The following is a 16986-nucleotide window of genomic DNA, read 5'->3' on the forward strand; positions in this document are numbered from 1 at the left end:
GTGAACACGTGGTGGCCTCACTATATGAGGCCTTTCGAGACGCGACCTCAGCCGGTACTCTTGGACCCATTTCCAACAGCGCGACCATAATGGTCCTCTCCAAACAAGATAAGAACCCTTTACTATGTAGCAGTTACAGACCCATCTACCTCTTTGATGGCGATACTAAAATTCTGTCCGGAATACTGGCTGCCTGTTTGCGGAGGATCATCTCGTTCCTCATGCACCACATACACGTGGGGTTCATGCCTGGCTGCTCCTCCAGGAACCAACTAAGCACCCTCGCTTATACACTCTGGTCCACCAGAGACCTACCTGACAAAGCCCTCGCCCCGTCCCTGGACTCGGAAAAAGCATTTGACAGAATAGAGTGGTGGTACCTCTATCGGGTCCTACACCATTTTAGACTGGGTGACGATTTCATAACTAAGGCTTGTTGGCTCTTTGATTCCCCCAAAGCACAGGTGATCTGCAGAGGTTTTGTATCTGATCCCATTCCCTTAAGTACAGTACCCAACAGGGGTGCCCCCTCTCACCACTCCTATTCCTTTTTGCCAGGGAACTGCTGGCAGCTGCCAAGTGACAGGGTCCAGCTATCTTGGGCATCCCTGTCCCTGGGGCCACATCCAAGGTGTGCCTATATGCTGATGATGTTTTGCTCACCCTTACCGATCTCCAGCCTTCTCTTCCGAAGCTTCGGGGCCTCCTCAGCGAATTTGCTGTATTATGGGGATACAAGATAAACTGGGACAAAAGCAAGGCATTGTCCATATCCCACCTCACCACCAAAGCGGAAGTTGCAGCTTTCCCTGTTGGCTGGACACAGTCTCGATTTAAGTACTTGGGCATCTATATCAACAGAGACCTGGAACACATTATGGCTGATAACCTGGACCCGCTGGTCGAATGCACCCAAAGGGATTTTGTGAAATGGTTGCAACTAGGTCTCTCCCTGTGGGGCAGGGTGCAAGCAGTGTGGATGGTGACTTTGCCCTGCTTCACTTACGTCCTTGGCATGCTACCCCCTACTCACTCTGCTCCCCACCTTGCAAGCCATTGATCGCAGTATCCGCTCATTCGTCTGGGGATCGGTGCAACCCCATTTATCTAGTGCTAAACTGATGGCTCATTGTTCTTGTGGCAGCATCGGCTTCCCCTATTTGGAACATTATGCACTATCCCTTCATCTCTGGCAACTTAGCAATCTGCTTCCAGGGATGGTAGACCAGTCGCAATGGGTCCAAATAGAACGTACCCTCCGGCGTAGCCCACATGGACTGGACCTGCCAGAATCAAGGCTGATCACCCGGTAGTACAAGCGATGGTGAAATTGTGGCAACGCGTCCATCGCTTGTAAGGCATGGATGCGTAACTCCATGAGCACGCGCCAATCTGGGGCAATGCATATCAAACACTTGGGACAGATTATGGTTGACGGGACTCTCCAATATTTTGCCAAATAGGTGAAGAATATGGCATCCCCTTGCGCCAAACCTGGAAAAACATACAATTACAACACTACCTCAATCAATGTCTGGGGACCCGCCCATGGTCCCTACCGTCCTCCCCGGTGCTCTCTTATCTGCGACTGTGGGGTAAATATCATGCGGTGGTGTTGGGCCTCCATGCACTCTTGATTCGCCATCTTTTCTCCCTGCTCCTTTTAAGCACGCTCCGTATCCCCTGGCAAGCGAAAGTTCACACAGAATTCAACACTGAAGAATTGGCAGAACTCTTAGAGGCCCGTGACCATGGAGCCAGGGAAGTGCACATGAAATTCTGTTTGTTCAAAACACTCCATGATTGGTATTGGACTCTGGCTAAACTGAGAGCGGCAGGCCTTTTGTCCCATTCCCAATGTTGGCGTTGCCCTAATGCCCACTGCAGCTTGGTACATATTGTTTGTGACTGCCCCCCAATTGCGCCCTACTGGGAGGCGGTGGGAAGATCACTGTGAGAGATCCTTCTTCTCCAGGTCCCACTCTTGTGTGCCCTGATCTTCTTACTCGAGACCGCGAACATACCTAAGCTGACCCGCCTGCAAGCTTGCTTACGCCACACTACACTCGCTACGGCTAAAATCAGCGTCCTTTGCCACTGGCGCTTCCCAACACCCTCTACCCATGATGAATGGCTCAGAGCAATGTACCAGACGGCAACATATGAACGTACCATCTATAATTTACAAGACAAAGATGATGTCTTCCTAAACACCTGAGCGCCATAACTAAAATCGACCAAGGACTGATGAAGACTGTACACTGCTGCCAGTCGCTATTACCCCTGCCTCCATACATCCATGCCCTACCTGTCCTGGCCATTTCAATTCCCACCTCATCCCTCGCTCGGCCCCTTTTTTCTCCCTCCTTTTTCTGGCCCCCTTCCCCCCACTCTCTTTTTCCCTTCCCCCTCTGCCCTTACCTCCCTCCCACTGCACAGCCTAACCAGTCCTTCCAGGTCCCCCTGTTAGTGTATTATAAGGTATCCAGATATTCCTCAGGCCCTTGGTTGGTCCCCTCACTCCTCCCCTACCACCACACTACACAGGGCCCTACTATTGTTCAGCAATGCTCTACCCCATTCCATCGAGCTTCTTTCCCCTCGCCCTGATGATGGGTGGCGCACTTTCCCCCTGCGTCTAGGCAGACTTTGGGACAGTCACCACCTCACCCCAGCAGACGAGACAATTGCACCTCACTGCAACAGGAGCTGTTTCATGCCCCCTACCCTCCCCGCATACACCCCCGACTAGTTTGTCTTCCAATCTGCCCTCTCAGAATTGGGTCCCAAGCAGCCGCATACGACGTGTCATTATATTGCCATGTCTTGAGCTCAGATTACAAATACACAGAAAGAGAGCAAGGGAAGCAAGGCTAACCCACACCGCCTCCCAAAAGAAACTAAGTAATCACAAAAGGTGTGGGATAGTAGGAACAGGGGGTAAGACTGGGTTAGTCTTTAACCAGTTCCTGGTTGCATTAGGTTGCTTGATAGGGGGTGCTGTGTTGCCCCACAGGAGTAGCAGGGGATTTTCCTTTACGGACTAGGTGGTCTCACACACATAATAGTGTCTTGCTTCATCATATGACCACCTAGCCCCACCTAAGTAAGATGATACTACTCAGGCGGACTCGACCTCTGGTTAAAAGAACCAGAGGGAGTGCTGAAATTGAATTGACTGGATAGTTACAGTGATCCAGAGGGGGTGAATAATAAAATTACCTAACATGTCACCGGTGGCTCTTGTTAGTTTTAATGGTGGTGCATGTTGGTAAGACTAAAACTAAGGGGGAAGGCTCGTTAGAGGATAATGTCTCTTGGAGTCTAAAAGGGGTTGAACATGACCAACATGTTTCTGCCCTCACTAAGTGCTGGTGGGTCAGGGGCATTCGTCAGGGTCGGAGCACCTGTAATAAGTACGGTGCTCAAAGTGAAAGTGTGTGTCCTACCTGAACAGGTAGTTCACGGTGGGGTAGGCCTATAGTAAATGATAAATAAATCACAATTAATTCAGAGTGAAAGAGAGGTGGCAAACCACAGCACACGACACAGCAATCAGTGAGAAAATGAAAAAATGCACTCACACACGCATGCAATTGTGACTTACCCCGGAGCTGGGGGCGTATTGCCTCTGGTCTGGCTAGAACCGGGGGGGGGGGGGTTTCGCTTGTAGTCACACTCTGAGGAGATTAAGGGTTTAGCAAGAGGGGACAAGGAGAAGAAAGAGAGCTAAGGACGCATAGTGTGCTAGCAGAAAGGAGGATGGTGATTGCTGGAGATATAGTGCTCTGTGAGTCTTGTGGCATCTCTTTTGCACCGGATGGTGCTTCTATGCTCGCAGATGCGTGTGCCCACTCTTCGTGTCGTCATCCCAATGTATTTCTTGTCACAAGGGCATGTGATCATATACACCACATTTTTACTGTTGCAGTTCGTTAGTTGCCTAAGCTCCCAGGGTGTTTGTAATCCCAAGTCAAGTGTGAGGGTTTTCTTAGTAAAGGTGCAAACACTGCAATTGCCGCAAGGGTAATGTCCTTTGGGAGGGGGAAGGTCCCAGAGGGTCTTCTGTCTGCTTGTGGTGGGATTTATCCGAGGGCGGGTGTGCACGATCATATCCCGGATGCTTTTTGCCTTTCTGTAGGCATTCATGGGGATCTCAAAAGGGAGACCACCAGAGGTGAGGATTTTCCAGTCTTCATTTATTATCTTTTTGATCATGTTGGACGCTGGGTTGAATGTGGTCACACAGATCAAGGGGTTCCCCTTACTGCTTCGACTGCTTGGGTGCAGTAGAGTCTCTCTGGGGCTCACACGGGCCCGTTTATCTGCTCTCCTCAATAGGTGATCCGGGTATCCTCTTGCTCGAAGTTTGCCACGAAGTAGCTGAGCATGCTTTTTGTAGTCCGTTAGTTCCGTACAGTTCCGTCTAAAGCAACCTAATGCAACCAGGAGCTGGTTAAAGACTAACCCAGTCTTACCCCCTGTTCCTACTACCCCACACCTTTTGTGATTATTGAGCTCAGATTATGCATCCATGACTGATGCCTCTCACTTTGCTGTACTGGATATGCCTCTTTCCTTGACTATGCTTTGATTATATGTTCAATAAAGAATTACAAAACAAACGCTATATCAGGCTTAGAAGTGAGAGCACAACAGTGTTTTCAGAACTGTTTTTCAAAACAAATTACAATCTCTCACTAAAATCACAGTAGTGTATCTGAAACAATTGTGCAAAAAAGTAATTTCAGGTGGAGACAACATATTTTTTACTTTCACAAAAAAAAGAGTACCTGGGAATTATTTTAGGCAACTTTTCTTTGGTCATATGTATAGATTATTTCTTATTTTATATTTGTGCAACATCTGTTTTTTTCTTTATTATATCTTCATATAATTGAAGCCATGATTATCAAACTGCGTTGTATATAATGCATTCGATCCAACTAGACCACTGTTTGGCGCCATCCCAAGAGAATATATTTTCAAAGCATGTCTCAGACCATATGATTGTGAAACAAATTATGTAAAGAGACAGCTAACCTTCTCGCTCAAACTTCCTACCTCACAGCCATGAGAAAGAATTACAACCACACAGCAGTCCAGTTGACTGTGGTCCATTGCGGCCAAAGTCTGTAGCTCCTTGTGGATTTCCTAAACAAGAAAATATAAAGATCTTATAGTAAAACTGGCAAAAATGAAACACGGATACCACAAAGATAAAAAAAGATTCTTAGATATCTACCTTTCCTGTCAGATTTTCACGAATTAGAACTTCGAAATGAAAGGCAGTAAACCGATTCCGTAATTTCTGACAGTCTATGTTTGACCCATTTCGAGGTGACAGATCAGTGTGTTCTTCAAATATTACATTATTTATTATCAAACAGAACCCACAGGGATCCGCCTCCAGGATATAAACCTACAAGAAAAGAGCAAAACAGGACAGTTAAACACAAGCAGGCTTTTAAAGGCAAACACCCTCCTCCACCCCACTGCCTCAAAACAAGTACAGTTTAATCAAGAGCCAAAGAAGAAATTGGCAGATAGAAATCAGACTCTGCTCAGATTCACACTGACAGAAAAGTAGAACCACTAGAACAAACTGGTACTATTACACAGCCCTCTTTGTCTGTTGCCCAAGATTTTTTTTTTTTTAAAGTCAGAAAGGACAGAGACAAAATTATTCCTCAATAACGTTTCATATGTTAGCTATCCTTCTCCCAAAAGATCATCTAATACAAGAACAGGACCAGACAAGACTGATACAAAACATGCTCTACTCATCTTCTTGCAGCAGCCAGCCTCCCTGCAGAAGAAATGAATCTGCAGCACCACTCAACATCTTTTTAAACATAAAACCTACTGTGAATAAGCTCTGTGAGTTTTATGTTTTACAGGTCCTTTCTCCATTTATACGACTTCCGAATTCAGCAAATTAGAAGGGACCTGGAGGCTCAGGGTATTCAAAAAATAAGAATCTGAATTTTTCCACACTGTTCGACTATAACATTATTTTTCTGTTGGGAAACACACCGCCCAAAATCTGCATTGGCTACATTCTGACCCATTTTCTAATGACCTTAGTCAGTTCATTTACAGCAATGCAGAGGAATAGGCTGTAGTCAGTCCTCTACAATTTAAAACTATACATCTGGAAGAGGAGATGGGAAGCTGGGATGTAGGTTACAAAAACATGTTTCATATACTGTATTTCAGGTTTTGTACAGTTCTTACACTGCCTGTCAGCCCCTCCAGGGCTCTTGGGAGGCAGGAATGTTGGCGGGTACAGGTGTCTATGGTTGCTGTGCTGAAACCAGTAAGTAGCTATGGCACTCAAGACTAAAACAAGTTGTTTCCAGTCCTTCACAGAACCGTAAGACAGTATCTTCAAGTCTGAAGTGAATGAGAGACAGTTCTAGTGTGAAAACTTAATCATGTGGATAAAGGTGACCAGGCAGTCAGATGGCTATCAGGATGATGGAGAGTGACCCAATTAACATGAGCAGTTTGTGGATGCAAAACAATGTGCAGAGGTAGTCACAGATGTGTCCATGCAGGTCTTTGCAAACACTGTTGCAAGTGTGCAATGGCGTTCTGTCTTTAATTGGGAATCAGTGAAAGAAATAGACAGCAAGGGAACTGTGCATTTATAAGCTAGGGAAAGATGGTGTAGCCTGCATTGTTTTCACTGGAGGCTATCAAGGACGTCTGTGGGAATACATGCATAGATGGGATTTTAGTACTCCATGCAGGATTTTACTACAGCAAGGATAAGTTGGTCATGAGGGGCAAGGACTGGAGTGGGGGATGACTCCTTTTTGTAGCCATCATCAACAAGCATAGTTGATGTTTCTGGCTACTTAAAATAATCTGTGCCAACAAAGAACAAAGAGAAACTACAGCTTGTGCACATGATGCTAGGGTTGTGGGGGTTTGGAGGACAAGTGGGCTGACCATTTTAAGGTTCTCTCTACAGGAACCCGCACTGACCCTGTCTGTCAGGTGTAAATATCCAGTTTGGAATTAAGTGACCTGCTAAGTGAATCTCTGTATGTGCCATGATTACGTCTTAATTGCAAGAGCAAATAATGTTCTGCAAACAATGTAAAAAAACTACACCAAGGTCCACATAAACTAACAAGTTTCCCAGGCCACTGCACAGCACAATGAGCTGGTGATGGTAGTCAATCACATTTTGCATGCAAAAATAATTTTTGGATGATCACCGCAAGCACAGCAAGGCAATGCTAATGTGTGCAAACTGAGCATTAAAGATAGGAAAACTTCAAACATCTACAGGATTGTATGCTAAGCCAAACCTACCAAACATTGTGCAAAATAGAGCAACCTATCACTGCATGAGATTCCAAACGAAAAACGGGCGCAAATTATGTGTGTAGAAGCTGAACTTTACATGACTAGGCCAATAGGCTTCCACTCCAGTGACACAGAAAAAAAAAGATCTGGCCACAACAAGGGTTCATAAGATGTGGTATGCTGCATGTACTAAACCCACAACAGGGACAGTGATCCACTGTTTGTGTAATGACAGCATGCATAGTATGCCTCTGCAGGTTAAAGGACAGGTCCACGACCTTACGCTTGTAAAAGGAGAGGCCTGTGCATGCCATAGTTTAGGGTGAGGATAGGGTAAAAATCAGGATACCAGATACATTCAGTCGGGCACTCACTGCAGAGGAAAACATCTGTAAACCATGCAGGACACACTCCTGCCCCAACATTACTCAGCTTTGTTTATCTGTTTGGATATCAGGTGGGTTCCCAATCATTATTTGGTTGGGAAGAAGGCTATTAGGAAGTAAAATTGGCATTTATTCACATACTCTAGGTCATCTCTAAACAGTCCGACGTCTAAGCCACTGTCCATCTCAGGTCTGCTTGATCCTTGACCTGAAGACGTAAGGGCATTTACCCCTTGCTGGACATTCATGTTTATTCCGGGAGAACCACTGTAGTTTCAGTGACCTTTTAGCACCATACGATGTTAAGTGTAACGCAGCTTTATAACGTGCACACTCTGCTATTCCACATGCCTTTTGTAAATATTATTCTATGGGCATTCATTAAGAAGGAAGCACTGGTTTACTCAAGCCTCTCTAAAAAAAATTATATTCAGTTAGACCTCTGGGCAATTCTACTTTCCCCATCCTACCTTAGGATGCTGTAAAATTTTGCTCCAAATTTGACGAAAGGTTTAATGAACGTAGGAGGAACATAAATTCCTCACAATAGTCTATCTCTTTTGTCTGTCCTCCACCTGATGACCAACCAACATTCAGTGCTCAATGTTTACTGATGTATACGATCCAATGAAGGAGTGTCAAGGTATTGCCAAGGGTTGTCAGTGGGGCTTGCCACCTCTGCCATCCACTTCTGGTCCTGGGCTTTATTGGCTATCCTTTCCATCACATGTTCAGGGCACTGCCACTCAAGATGTTGTTTGGGCTGGTGTAAAAGTTGTCATGCTGCCCAGGATTGTGGCGACCACATGAAAGTTGCCCAGTTGCGAGCCCCCATCATCTGCTTAACCAATCCTGTCCCCCTGAGGGCTCCCCAAATGTCATGATAGCATGTCCCATGCAAGATGCAGGCTACAGTGAGATTCAAGGATCTACTGTAGGAGTTGACGTTCTGTGATTTGATGATCTACTGTAAGATTCAAGGATCCCAATATTTGAGTGTCTACTGTAGGTTTGAGTCTATAATATCCACACCCAGGGACAGGTACTCGGTTTTCCTTTCTGTAGAAGAGAGGAAGCCTCTTCTTGGCCTCTGCTCTTCATCTCTGCTCTTGATTTTCCAGCTGAGACAATCTTCAAGTTGGATGATTATTCATCTTCAAGAGTTTTCTGCTTTTGGCAGAACTTGGAACATCTTCTGCACCATCACTTCAAAGAATTTTCTTCCATCTGTCAAACTCTTCTTCAGCCTCTTCCAGGACTATCTTTAAAGGACTCCGGTTACGGATTAGTTAGGGAGCTTTAGATTTGTTTGGAGCGTGAAACTGCTGTTGATTCGTGAACCATCCTTTGCACCTACATACTGGAATTCTGATGCACCTTCTAAATTGTTCAATAACAAAAATCTCTTTGTGCCTTTGCATGGTTACTTCCAAATCCTGAGTTAACAAGAGAGTACACCAGTCTTATGATTCCCATCCCTGCAGCAAGATAAAGCTATTGTGCCATTGACACACTGAGTGTTTACTATAATGTACCTGTTTCAAGAGTGATTATTCTGTGTTTTTATCAGTTTCTTTACAATGTTACCATTCATGTGAAGTCTATGTAAAAAAAATGCATGCAACTGAAAATGATTGTGAAGGGAGATTAATGATGGTCTTGAGTTCTGTTGAACCATCACTTGTGAGAGACTGGAGAACACCTCTATTTGACAAGATGGGCAATTACAACCCAATTACGTCCTTTTGTGCCTTCTTTCAAATCCATGTGTTATGCATCTGAGAGGCATGGTCGTGGGCACCCAGGCTTTAACCTTAATGAGTTTTGTTCGGTTCAATCTTAAGACTGCATGATGCAGGGTTCCCAAGAGTCTGTAGGTGAGGGGGAAATAGGATTACAAGAATTTATAAAGTTACTAACTTGTACTTATGAAGATTACCGATTGATGAAATAAATGTAAACACCAAAATATAAACATAGTTTTTAAAAAAGGTAGAGATATACCTTGTCGCTGTTCTTTCTGTTATTCCCTTCAATAACATCACCAGCACCTGCAGGGTGAATACAGAATATTGTTTCAATATGTTTTTTTCCACACAATTCATCATTAAGTGACTGCATAAAAAGGATTGCAAGTGATACAGGACTAAAGATGGAATAGGCAAAATAATTTGATCAAAACAGTGGTGGAAGTTAGATGTTAGGTTACAAATGGAGGGGCAATCCATAAGAGAAATAGAAGGCATAAACTACACAAAGGAAGGATAAACAATGGGGGTGCATTCAAAGAAGGAGTTGGAGCACCAAAGTGACACTGAGGCATAAAGAAGTGAAATACAACACAACAGAAGGAATGAAAAGTAATACAGGATGTGGAGACAGAGGGGAACAGGAAGAGAGAATGGTGACAGAAATTGACTGAATTGCAAGGAAGAGCTACCAGAAAAGAGAGGAATATAATAAATAAGATTCAAAGAATGGAGACAGAACGATAAAAGATGTGGTTAGACAATGAATGGTACAGTATAGAACTGAAAGAGAGAGAACTAACAAAGGAGAGGAGAAAAAATTAGAACAAAAAGAACAAGAGAAAGAGTAGAGAAGAATACGCATAAAGAGGAAGGGAGAGTTTACAAAGAGTGAGAGAGACACAGTGACAGCAGAAAAAGATCAATATTATAGAAAGTGTAGGAAGAATGAAGGAAGAACTTGAAAGTGACAAAGTGAGAGGGGAGTGGTAAGGAGGCAAAGGGAAACATGTCAGGGGCACTGAAGGGAGAACAGGAAGAGACAGAAAGTGTGTTGAAGAGAGATAGAATGAGTGGGGACAAACACACATACACAATAAAGGGAAAAGTGAGACAAAAAAGTTGAGGGACAGAAGCTGCAAGAGACGATGGCAATACCGACCAAGGAGAAGAGAATACGGCAAACTGCATGGGAGGGAAGAGAGATACAATAATCAAACATAAAATGATAGACAGAAAGGGCATGAGGGTTGGGATAAGAAGTGACAAGGACACAGAGAAGGGGAGATATAGTGGAGGAACACATACCCACAAAAAGTAGAAGCACACGCAGAAAGGGGTGAGGGAACGATAAACAACAAAAGTCGGTGAAACAAGGATGGGGGATCAGACGCACACAGTAAGAGGGGGTGGGAGACAGAGTAGATGAGAGAGAGAGAGAGAGAGAGTTACAGTGAAAGAGGAGAGATAGACAAAAAAGACATACAGCAAGAGGGTAGGAGGTTTAGCAAGAGGGAAGGGTGAGATCAGGGAAGGCAGAAATGGGGAAAGGGAAACATAGTAAGTAAAGATGGAGACTAGGAGCAGAGGGAAAGAAGGGAGACAGTAAGAGAAGGAAGAAACAGCAAACCGGGAGGGAAAGAGTCAGTAAGAGTGGAGCAAGATGGTGGCCACGTAGCTGACGGCCATTGGTACCCGCCCACCCCAGACGCCGACAGCAGCGGAGTAGTAGATCGTAGCTGGAGAAGATGCAATGCTGGACTAATGTGTGTGCGCCCCCTCCTCCTGCTCTTTCCTTCTCTACAGCGGCGACTCAATGTGTAGATCCTGGAGTGCAGCCCCACCCTCCGAGGAGCAGAGAGGCGCGGCGCTGCATTTGCCGACCGGGTGTGAGTAAGAACATGAGGAGGGCAACGCAAACAGGTATGGTGCAGCAGGAGAATATTTAACCGATTGAATAACGCCCGGCGGGGGAGGGGGGCTCAACGCAAGGTTTAATGTGCTTACTTTAGGACCAGATCAACTGGACATGTATGGCCAGGACTCTCTGAAAACAGAGCATTGTTTATTGACTAATGCTCTCAGACTGTTTGCGTGGAGCATGGAATTTTTGTCAACGAGGCTCTGCAAATTTTGTGACATGCTTCCCAGTGCCTTTAAAGTAAGCATGGCACCAAAAAGTAGCCGAAATCCTGGTGAAAAAGGGGAGGGGGCCCCGAAGGCGCAAATGGGGAAAGTCAATGCGGACTCCGTCCCCGGAAGCAGACGTCCTATATCGGCAGCGGTGAAATTGAGCGGAAAAACTACAGTTGGGGCTGCTAAGGATGCTAAGAACAGTGCCGGCATTCCCCCCCCCCATCAGATATCAGGAGGAAGGATAAATTACAGCCTACTATTACGTGTTATTTGACTGGAAGGATGCAAGAATACAGTTCTGAGCACGTCGAGTCCCCTCCAGCAGACAACCAATCGGCGCTAAAAGAAAACCATATGTTAATCAGTAGGGAGAGGGCACGCCCTGAAAGCGCTAGGCAAATACTTAATGAGAATGGCTCTCTCCTGATTGCGCTGCAAGGTGCCGATGGCGGCCCGGTAGGCGCTTTGGGCAACAGAGAAGACCCAAAGCTCCAAGTAATGAGGAAGTTAATGTGCCCGTCAGCCAAAGTATGCAACCACCACCTGTAGATTATAATGTCAGCGTACAGGTTATTCAAGGGGAAGCTGATATCCCTCCCGTGGTGTGCGAGGGGGACTCAAGTTACATGGTCCAAAGTCTTGTGGCAGGAGCCAAAAACAATGGAGTGAGGAAGAAAGGTCATGATTGGTCTAAGGATGGTGGCGATAAATTTTATTCTCTAACTGAGGATTCAGATGCTACCAGCAATAGCTGCTATCAGAGTGAAACAGGAGGTGGTATATCCTCCGAGTCAGGGAGCGTATCATCAACCGTGGAATCTACTGTACGACAGCAACGGCGGCGGCGCAACTGCTTAAAAACGCGGGGTGGTCTCAGTGGTGGAACTGAGCTTTCAGCTCAGAGTAGTAAGACACTTAAATGGGACTTCTCAGGAACTAACCTGATGGGTACAGCGAAGGTGCGCACCCCTGATGTTCAATTTAAGGCTGACAGGGGTGCTGACGGGTGGGTAGGCTGTCTGGATCTTAGTATTGGCACCACTAGTACAGATTCAGAAATGCTACAGTCAATGACTCGATTAAGGAGCTGCAAACAGAGACAAGGGTGGAGAGTCGTCGGGCTTGGATTGCCACAAAATGCCTGCAAGGAACTGTTCACAAGGTGGTGAAGTCTTGTATAGAAATCGAAGAAAAATTAAATACAATGGAGGAACGAATGATGGCGGTGGAGGTAGACGTTGAGGTCCTAAAAGAACAGAGTATAGCGCATGATGGACAATTGACTGATATTATGTGGAAACTCGAAGACCAGGAGAATCGGCAGAGGAGGAATAACTTACGCTTTTTAGGCATTGGAGAAGGGGTAGAGGGGAATGACATCAGGGCATAAATGATTAAATTGTTGCAATATGCCTTCCTGGAGTTTATCAATTGGGACTAGGAGTCTGAGGTCCAAAGGGTACACAGATTTCCTGGAGTACGGCGAGAGGGTGATCGCAAAGTGGAATCTAAATATCCTAGAGCCATATTAGTCTTTTTTGGTAATTTTTTGTTAAGACAGGCTATATTTGAAAAAGCCTGCCCAGGTGCCCCACGCTGTGTGAAGGGGGTTACTTTTTTTACCCGACCAGACTATTGTCATGTTACCGTGGAGCGAAGATGGAGGCTACGGCAGTTGATCAATCCATTTCAGGACAAAGGAGGGGAGGCTTATTTGTTGGCCCCCGCTCGTTTAAAGACAGAGGTTAATGGAAAAGTTAAATTGTTTAATTCTGAGCTTCAGGCAAAAGAGTACCTGCTGGGGCTTAAAGCGGTATAATGAGTAAGAAGTGAGGTCTTAGCCTCTTGGTGTGAGTGTTAGTTAAGAATGTAGGGGGTTCTTAAAGGAGATAAGCTGGGCAATTTGGGGTGGGCCTGCGGTATGCACCTGGGTGGCACCAACATTCAGGCCAACGTTGGTCTGATTGCTCCGAAGGGTGGGGAGAGTGGGGGTGGGGAAGGGAGGTCTCAGCGAGATTCAAGGGAGGGAGCGGGGAGGAGGGTGGCTAGGAGGAGTGGTGCAGCACAGACGGGGAGGAGGGGTTGGAGGGGGTGAGGGAGGAAGGGGTAGGGTTGGTGGGGGAGGGGGCGAGATGCCATGGGGAGGGGGGAAAAAGGAAAATTTGGTACCCAAGAAAATGCAACCAAAGATATGATTACCAAGTACCATCTGTCTCAGTGCTCGGAGTACCTGGAATGAAGACGGAATCAAAGGGGCAGAAATGGAGAAATAAGTACTGCTGTAAGAATAGAGAGTTGATAACTAATAAGGGCGATTTAGACATGCGAAATCGATTTGAGATATCTATATGGCGGTACTCAGGATAGCATCTATAAATATATGTGGCCTAAATAATCCCCGCAAGAGGAGAAAAACGGCAGGTGATCTGAAAATGCTAAAAGCGGACATTTATTGTCTGCAAGAAACACAAAGAAAAGTCAGATAAAACTCTGCTGGAGACTCTGGGTTTGCGTCTGCCAGGGTGCTCTGAGCAAAAGTCTAAAACAAAGGGGGTCGCCATCCTGGCAAGTAACTCTAAATGTGTTGTCACCCAGAGGAAAGCGGATCTGTTTGGGAGATGGATGCTCATGGAATGTCTATTGGGTAATGTAAGATTCACTCTATTTTAATTGTACGGCTTGGTCGATGACGATCCGTCATTATTTGATTTTATTTCTGCAGAACTAGCAGTATGGCCCGCCTCGTATATTGTATGTGGTAATCTAAATTTTAATGGGTCATGGGATGGACCGCAGAATTTAAGAGATGTTAGGAAGAAAAGCTACCCGGGATGCAAACCCAGAGTTTTTCAGGCCCTCAAGAATATGCAAAGGGAAGTTGGATTGATAGATGTATGGCCAACACTGAAATGGTCAAACCCGGGATATACATATTTCTGAGCTCCCCATAGGAAGTTTGCACGGCTAGACTATTTCCTTGTCTCATCTATATTCCTAGAGGTATTGGAGATCAAGTTATACCCCAGGTTTATGGCAGATCACAATTCTCTGCTGTTGGAGGTTAAGATAAAGGATTGGCAGAGACTTAGGAAGAGCTGGATGTTTGAGAGAGCTCTGCTGAACGACCCCCTGTATATACAGCATATCAGCACACGTTTGAAGGAATTTGGGGGTTTCAATATGGGAACTGCTCCAATTGAGATAGTGTGGGATACATTAAAGGCTGTGAAACACTCGGCTTCAGTGTAAGACGACAAACAGGCAGAAGCCCAGTTTCAGGAACTCATGAGAAAATTGCAGGAAGCAGAAGAGCAACTTATCAGAGCGATTAAGTATGGCGCAAATATTGAGTATGCTTTACATCAGACAGCAATAGCCAAAATGATAATAGATAACTGTTCAGTGGAAAGGGTAGCGGAAAAATATTTGGCAAGGCAAATGGAGTGTTACAAATACAGGGAGAAAGTGGGGCATATTTTAGCAGCGCAGGCCCGTAAAAGGGCCTCTATTGGCTCAGTCTCAAAAGTGCAGAATAAGGCAGGGTTGATAGTTACAGGCCCCAATGCAATCAGGGAAGCTTTTCAGGAGTACTATATAGAACTATATAGTGCCGCTACCACTGGTATGGAGCAACCCGATAGTAGGTGGGTGAGCGAAACTCTGGGTGGTTGGAATACCCCAGAGGAGCAAATAGCACTAGGACAGGAGGTTACAATGGAGGAGTTGGAGGATGCGCTCAGAGGGCTCCCGAATGGGAAGGCTGCAGGCCCGGATGGTATTCCTCTTGAATTATATAAACACTTTAAGAACATGCTCTTACTAGTGTTGTTGAAGGTGCTAATTCAAGTACAGCAAGGGGGTAATCCCCCACCGTCCTGGGGCACCGCTAATATAGTAGTGTTTTTAAATAAAGGTAAAGATCCGCTTTGCTTAAGCTTGTATCGCCCAATTACCCTTATAAATAGTGATGCGAAAGCTTATACTAAAATACTTGCGACTCGGTTGTCTGCCTGTATCAGCAAATTGGTAACTCATAATCCGCATGGGTTTGTCCCTGGCAGGGACACAACTGATCACATTAGAAGGGTGATAGCATTATTTGATGCCACATATGTAGCAGAGGAGTCCATGACTATGGTTCTGCTGGATGCTGAGAAAGCATTTGATAGAGTCAACTGGGAATATCTGTGAGAAACTCTGCGGATATACGGTCTGGGGGAAAGATTTATCATAGCAGTTAAGGCCCTGTATAAACACCCAAGTGCTAGAATACAGATATGTGGTGACTACTCAAATGATCTCAGGATTGAGCGGGGTACACGGCAAGGATGCCCGTGTTCACCTTTATTATTTGCATTATATTTAGATCCTTTCCTGCGATATTTGGAAAATAATGCAAATATTCAGCCGGTGGCCCGCAATGGGTGGGGTACAAGAATTTTGGCTTACGCAGACGATATTGCAGTTATTACTGTCAACCCGTATGTGGCCCTCAAGGAAACTGAGAGGGCTGCAGAAAGCTTTGGGGCAGTGTCTGGCTATTCACCTAATAAAGATAAGACTCAAATAGTATTAAATGAGCATTGCAGATCATCGGATACACTAAGGGTAGATCATGTAGTTTATTTAGGGATTGATATTCGATCACAAGTAGAGTAAATCATCCGGAATAACCTTATGCCAATTGTTAATAGTGCTAGACATAATCTCGGCAGATGGAATAACTTACATATGACAATTATGGGGCGGTGTAATATGATAAAGATGATGTTTCTTCCTAAGGTTCTGAATCTATTTCAGGCTATTCCACTAGAGTTTGAGAAATCCTGGTTTTGATGCTGGATCAACTTATAATGCGGTTTGTCTGGTCATATGGTAAGATTAGGAGAGCTAGTAAATATATGACACTACCTAGGGAGAAGGGTGGGTGGCCTCTTCCTAATTTTAAGCTGTACCAGATGGCAGCTGCATTACAGTATATGCATCCCTTGTTTACAAATAGTAGCCCGGCAAGGGGTGAAGAGTATGTTCCGAATATCTATGAATTATTAATCGGTCCTGCTGCTAATGGGGCACTCTTGGCATTTTTGAGCCCAGCTATTTTAAGAAGGTTCGGTTTAAAGTGCTAAATGCTGCTTTTAGATGCTGGGACCCTTGGCGGAAGAGAATTGGGCTTGGCAGATATAATTATTATACTTTGATTATGAATAATACTCTCCTCCCCGAGATATTCAGAGATAATCTTATGGCAAGCTGGAATCGACAGGGGATACAAAGACAAGGTGATTTCTTTGATGGATCTATAATGAATACATTTGAGAATTTGCGTGAAATATTTGGTTTGGCCCAAAGGTTTTTTTTAAATACCTACAAGGGATTTTATCCATAGGAAAACT

At 45.1% G+C, this 16986-nt stretch overlaps 1 protein-coding gene across 8 annotated transcripts in view; it reads right to left on the bottom strand.

Moving 5' to 3' along the window:
* The window catches only part of CASP9 (caspase 9), a 191539-nt gene that overhangs the window by 107562 nt on the left and 66991 nt on the right, over positions 1 to 16986 (bottom strand). For all 8 annotated transcript variants that reach the window (XR_011204980.1, XM_069240263.1, XM_069240267.1 and 5 more), the window contains exons 4-6: positions 9711 to 9757; positions 5246 to 5422; positions 5065 to 5154 (exon numbers count right to left, since the gene is read on the bottom strand). Coding sequence is in view for 7 of the 8 variants with exons in the window: in XM_069240263.1 (XP_069096364.1) it covers positions 5065 to 5154; positions 5246 to 5422; positions 9711 to 9757 (314 nt within the window). In the remaining variant the exon portion in view is untranslated. The remainder of the gene's footprint in view (positions 1 to 5064; positions 5155 to 5245; positions 5423 to 9710; positions 9758 to 16986) is intronic.

The sequence above is a fragment of the Pleurodeles waltl genome, chromosome 6 (genome assembly GCF_031143425.1).
Source record: "Pleurodeles waltl isolate 20211129_DDA chromosome 6, aPleWal1.hap1.20221129, whole genome shotgun sequence".
Lineage (NCBI taxonomy): Eukaryota > Metazoa > Chordata > Amphibia > Caudata > Salamandridae > Pleurodeles > Pleurodeles waltl.